The 6000-nt window shown below is 54.5% G+C and overlaps 1 protein-coding gene across 17 annotated transcripts in view; it reads right to left on the bottom strand.

Moving 5' to 3' along the window:
- Positions 1–362: 362 nt before the first annotated feature.
- Positions 363–6000, bottom strand: part of DTNB (dystrobrevin beta) — a 244948-nt gene continuing 239310 nt past the window's right edge. For 6 of the 17 annotated variants that reach the window (XM_072770820.1, XM_072770823.1, XM_072770826.1 and 3 more), the window contains one exon: positions 2537–2571. In XM_072770820.1, the coding sequence (XP_072626921.1) occupies positions 2567–2571 (5 nt within the window). In that variant the 3' untranslated portion in view covers positions 2537–2566. Of the gene's footprint in view, positions 700–2536; positions 2572–6000 lie in introns of those variants that run through there. The other 11 variants (XM_072770822.1, XM_072770825.1, XM_072770824.1 and 8 more) reach the window with 4 other exon arrangements.

Genomic DNA, 6000 nt, shown 5'->3' with positions numbered 1-6000 from the left:
CTCCCTGCCTGGCTGGCCGCTGGCTCTGCTGCAAAGAATCTTCTGGCTGCTGGAGGAGGAGCCGTCCAGGGCTGCAGTGCAAGCTCTCGGCTCCCCCTTCCCGCCTCGGCTGCAGAGCCTCGGCATCAAACGGGGCGGAAGCCTAACCAGTGTGAGAGAAAGGAAGGAGGCTATTTTTAGCGCTGTGGCCAGGGTGTGAATGTCTGTAAAACTGAGCAAGGCCCGAAGTTGTCTTTGCACGATATGATACGGGGAAGAAAATCTGTCGGGTTTTAAAGGTCAAAGGTAGGAAGGGATCCTGTGCCCCCACCCTGGGGGGCACCCCATGTGCCGGCAAGAACTCCATCAGGGTCACACACACAGGAGATTCGTGCTGTTTCTTTTCTCTTTCCAACCTCCCGGTAAATTCCTGTTGCAGAGATGAGACTCGTGGCCCGAGGGGAGTGATGAAGATGCTAGTTCATGCAGGACTGTGCAAGGGGGAGGCCCACCCGGCGGCGGAGGCAGTGGCAGCGGCAGCATCTGGCGGTCCCTCCCACTTCCCACCGGCTGGGGCTCCCTGCTCCCTGCCAGGTAGTGACGTCTGGCAGCCTGCAAGCCTGGTCCAGGTGTGCAGCAGAAAGATGGACAGGAATGCGCCTCCGGGGGAGGGCCTCGCCTTCCTCGTGTCAACGCCAGCTTGCTGCATGTTCCCTGTGCCTATATAGGACAGACGCGCTGTTATTCAGGGGCGTGCTGGAGAGGGCCTCCGAGCACATGCTGCTAACATCTGCTGGGGACAAGACAATGTCCTGGGGTGGGGTTGCGGGGATGCTTCCCTTTCAACTTGGGAGATGCAAAGAACTGGTAACACTCACACCCCCTTCTAGGGAAAGAGGCAATCTCTTTTCTGGGGTACCTGGAGTTTTTGGAGTTGCTGCTGAGGTCACAGCGTCGGGGAATGTTTCAAGGAAGAGGGAAATGGGCTCACGATGCAAGGTTTGGAACGTGGTGTTTTGGGAAGAAGGGTTGTGACTGGGAAGAAGGACCCTCAACTTGGAGAAGTGCCTACAAACCCTGGGTGGGAGGGAAGGGAGCCTTAGCCTCAGGCCAGAAGACAGAAGAATGGAAGGGTCTGTGAAACTGAGCCACCTGAGGTGTCCTGCTTTTCCCCTGACCCTTTCTCGTAAGTCCTGACAGGCTCACAGGAGAGCGCCGGGCAGCCCACTCTGAGCCTGCTTCTGGCCCCGAGCTCCCAGGTCGTGGGCTTCATTTCCTCATCTGCATGAGGAAGGTGAGACGGATGGCTCCCACGTGCCTTCTCCTTACCCCTGGTTCCTTTGCGCCCTGGGGAGAGGGGCTCTGGCAGGCTTGTGAGGGGCAAGTCAGCTCCTGACTCCCTCCTTGGCTGGGGCATCCCAGCCTGCTATGGGGAAGGGCCTTGCCTGAATGTGCAGTGGGTTCGGGCAGAGCCATGCCCAGGCCCCGGAGGCGTCAAGCTTTCCAGGGGCGTGGGTGCTTCCCAGAGACAACAGAGAGGAGAAGAGAACCCCCTCAATGGCCTGGGGCCGATGGGGGAGAGGTCATCAGGAAAGGGCTGGGAGGCTGCTCCAGGATTGGACGCCTCAGAAGGGCTTGGGAAAGTTCTTTGTACAGGATAGTGGGGCTGCTGCCCTGGCTCTTCTGCCTGGAAGGTCTGTCACTGAGGAAGATGGCCTGACTTTCACCAGCAAGAAGTTGGGGAGGAGAGGGGAGGCAAGATGGATAAAGACATCTCACCAGACCAAAGACATCTAGCCTGGAAAAAAATGCTTCTTTGGCACAGCTTTGGTTGCTCAATTATTTTCATCCCTTCTTTCTACAGAGAGGCCCCAAAGCCGTAATATCTTGGAACTAGGGGGAAAGCAGAATTAAGGTCCTCAGATGGAAAGATGTGAAAGACCAAATTCCTACAGCAACGAGCACTGTCCTCTGGGGAATTCTGTGCTCTCCTTAGTTGTTTTAGGATGTGAGAGGGTGCGGGTTGGCAGGCCTGATGAGAAGGGGTTTGGGTGGCTTTGTGGAGCAAGGGTGATCCTGCATGCCTGAAATTCCATCTGTGGTCAGGCACAGTGGCAGGTCACAGGTCTGGGTGTCGGAACCCAAGGGCAGTGGTTTGGACCCCTGGAGAGAGATGACAGTGGCATGGGCCACCAGGAGCAAGGTGGCAAAGGTGGCCAGACGGCCTCGGCCGCCTGCTCCCAGAGTGTGTTTCAGCTAGCAGCTCCTGGTCTGCCAGCTGCATCCAGACACAGGTCCCGCCCGAGGCCCAGGCCATGCCCCACGTAGAGCAGGATGGTTCCGAGCTCAGGAGAGGGGCTGAGACGGTATGATGGCAGGGCTGGGGCAAAGGGAAAAGGTAGAGCTGGGCTCTTTACAGGAGACCCTTCACTTGAATCTCCATCCCTCAGGATGGCTCTGGCTTGGAGAGTGTGACCAGGGCAAGGGAGGAGGAGAAGGAAGACCTTAGCTGCAAAGGGAAGGGGGTCGTGGGGAGGGCGGAGAACATGGTACTCACCCGCGCTTCCTCTCTGTCCCGGCTCCTCTGCTAACCTGTACAGCACGGACACAAACAACACACGGACGTCACACCCAGGGTCTCCTCACCATTCTGTGTCTTCTCCCAGGGGACTGACTCCCCAGCCCACAGACCCTCATCTGTGCCAGGCTTCTGGACTTGCCTCTCCTCTCTCCCCTCCCCGTATGCTGACTTTTCCTAACCAGTTATGAAACAGGCTGGGAGAGTCATGCTACCTACAACCAGCAACTGCCACAAACCTAAAACAGCCAGACAAGGGCAGCCCGGGTGGTTCAGCAGTTGAGTGCCCGCCTTGGGCCCAGGGTGTGATCCTGGAGTCCCCAGATCGAGTCCCACATCGGGCTCCCTACATGGAACCTCCTTCTCTCTCTGCCTGTGTCCCTGCCTCTCTCTGTGTGTGTCTCTCATGAATAAATTAAAACAAAACAAAACAAAACAAACAAAAAAAACCAGCCAGACAAGCATTCTTGGGAGGAGAATAATAGTACTAACGTGGAAATCTAGGGAGCGGTTACATCAGGGGGCATGGCCCATCCCCTGATTCTGAAAGTGACCAAGGTGAGAAGGAATTAAATGTTGATACAGGCAGTATTTCCTGCCCGCAGGCACATCTGATCGGGAATGCTAAATCACTGCTGCTTGCCCTGGGTCTCGAACACTGCCTGCACCCTCAAAACCCTGAGAATTCACAGAGGGCCACTGTTGTCAGTGTACCAGACCTGCACGAGCCTTCTCAGGGCATGCAAGCTGCATTTACAGCTCCCAACACGTGGGTGGCAGGTTCTGGAGAGGCAATTCTAAAGGACAAGGAGCATAAAATGAGGCTCTGGAGGGGCCGAGATGAATTTCGGGCTCTGAAGTAATATGTTAGTCGATTTCATCTATGCGGTCTTGGTTACAAGCCTCACCACTCCAGGGGAGCAGTGAGGGGATGTGAAGTCCGAGGGCACCCCAGTGGAGCAGAAGCGTTCCCTAGGATGCAGCCAGCCAGAGATCCAGGGGCAGGCAGAGAGAGGGCTGCGGTAGGGGCGAACGTGGTGGGGAAGTCCAGCTCGGTCATGAATTCCTCGGAAGGGTCCATTTGGCTCTCATGGCTTTTGCACCGAGCAGACTATGTCTGCCTGACAGGGTGCTGACCAAGTTGTGTTTAGGTTAGGTCCGCATGGTTTCAATCCCAAAGAAGCAAAGCTCCTCTTTCTCTATGGTTGACAGTTACTGTTCTCTGATGCCTTGGTGACACCAGTTACTGCCATGTTGGTCTACAGTAAAAATTCAGGCCCAGACCACGGCAGACAATCAGAAGGTCCATCCATAAAAACACTCGCCTTATACCCCAACCCACATACTGACTCCAGTGCCGCTACAAAAACATATCCTGGGACCCCTATAATGCTGAGAGTCAAACATTTGTTTAAAACCACACTCATGTCTCACCTTGACTCTTAACACTCTTTCCCTCAGGATGGCACCTAAGGCTGCAGAAACAGAAACTCAGGTGCCTTCCCAGGGTCTCACAGGGACAGACAGAAAGGCTGCTGTGTGCACTGGAGGAGACATGGGGAGACCTCAAGAGCAAGAGGGCCAGAAAGGAGAGATGCTGGCAGGGAAGATGGGTGCAGACACAGGCCCCCGAGGCCAGGAGGCGGTAGGCAAGGGAAGCCATGCCCGTCCACATGGGAGACACAGCCTGCAGCCAGCCCTGAACCAGGACCAGGGCTGCAGTCCACAGTCAGGGCAAGGCCCCAGGGGTCGGGGCCACCCTCCGTGGGCCGCAAGGAATGCAGGGAGGCTGAGGAGAAGCCATGGGAACAGCTATGGGGAAGGGACGGTCAATGGGAAGAGAGGCCAAAGCAGCAGCTGTTACGTCTTTAGCCAAGAACATTCCACATGAACGCCGGGATCCGGTTGGGTTGTGTGTGTGCGCGTGTGACTGCAGCACGTGTTTATGGAGTGTAACCTTGTCTCTGTGCCTCTCCTCCCCTCTTCACCGCTTGCATGACAAGCCTCCTGCCTTCTTCCTCATCCGCTCTCAGCACAGCAAGTTGTTCTCCTCTGCCATTCCCTGTAGCACTGCTAGAGGTCTCCGACGTAGCTGACCCCTACTTCTGACATTCTGGTGACCGTGCCACATACGTCACTCCTCAATTCCTCACAGTTACCGTCCACTGCCTCGCAGGCCTCGCTCTGACTCACTAGACAACTGTGGCACCTGGACTACGTTTCTCTCTCCTCCCTGTATCCTCCTCGGCCGCCCCCGAGTCCTGGTGGTGACTCCGAACACCTGCCTGTCTCCCCCATGCTAGCCCCGTGGGCAGGCGGCGCTGCAGAGGCTCGGCCCCAGGCGCTCCTCCTTTCCCATCGCACCTTCCTTGCCTGCAGCTCCCACACAGCTTCTTCCCACCCTTCCTTTTCCCACTTTTCCTAGTCTTTTCCCACTTTCCCTTTTCCCACTTTTCTCGCTTTGCCTAGTCTACCAGCCACTCAGATGACAGCACGGGGGCCGAGTCAGCCGCCCGGCCTGCATCCCGGCTCTGCCAGCTACTACAACCTGTGCAGGCGATGTCACCGCTCTGAGCCCTGTCTCAAATCCTTCCTCGTGGGCTGTGAAATCACACGGAAAGGGTGTGCTCAGTGCAGAGCATGCAGCAGAGGTGGAGAGAGTGGGCATGTCTTCTATAGCCCAGCCTCCTTGGGGCCACTCCCACTCCCAACCTGATGAAGCACTCTCCAGCACATCACGTGGCTTATTTCCCTGTATTTGTTCATTTGCTGATATCCCACTATGTGCCAGGCACTGTTGTGGGCGCTGGGGATACCTCCTGAACAAAAGAGACCAAAACCTCTACCTTGTGGAGCTTATGGTTGGAGGAATCCAGAAAATACACATATTAATATATGATAGAAATAACGGCTAACTCTCAAATGTTATGTGTTCAGCATAACACAGACACATGAAGATTAAGAGTGCGAGGCACGGAGTCAGAAAGACCCAGTTCAAAGAGCCTATTTTCTCATTGGTAAAATAGGGGCATCATTATATATCTCTCAGGGTTGGTAAGTATTAATTAGATAATATACGGACATCATTTAGCACAGCTCTTTGTGCATAACAAGTTATTAAGCAGGTTTTATATCCAATAAAACTAGGAAGGCATTACTCTCCTTTGCTGATACCTTTCTTTATTGCTTTTAATTCTTCCATTGAGGTCACAAAACCATTTGGCTATTCTGCCCACAATAATCTCTTCCTTTGCAGAAACCCTTCTTGTATTTATAATCACACACTCGAAGTTTGATGATTAACTTTTCCTGCCACTTCATTTTATCTCCTATTTATTTTGCATATCTCTGTCTTGCCTCCATAACTATATTATAAACTCCTGGAGGCAAAGGGTCATGTTGTGTGCTTTCCTGGTATCTACTTTCTATATCTGAACCATCTC

The sequence above is a fragment of the Canis lupus genome, chromosome 12 (genome assembly GCF_048164855.1).
Source record: "Canis lupus baileyi chromosome 12, mCanLup2.hap1, whole genome shotgun sequence".
Taxonomy (NCBI): domain Eukaryota; kingdom Metazoa; phylum Chordata; class Mammalia; order Carnivora; family Canidae; genus Canis; species Canis lupus.
This window is presented reverse-complemented; position numbering and strand designations above follow the sequence as displayed.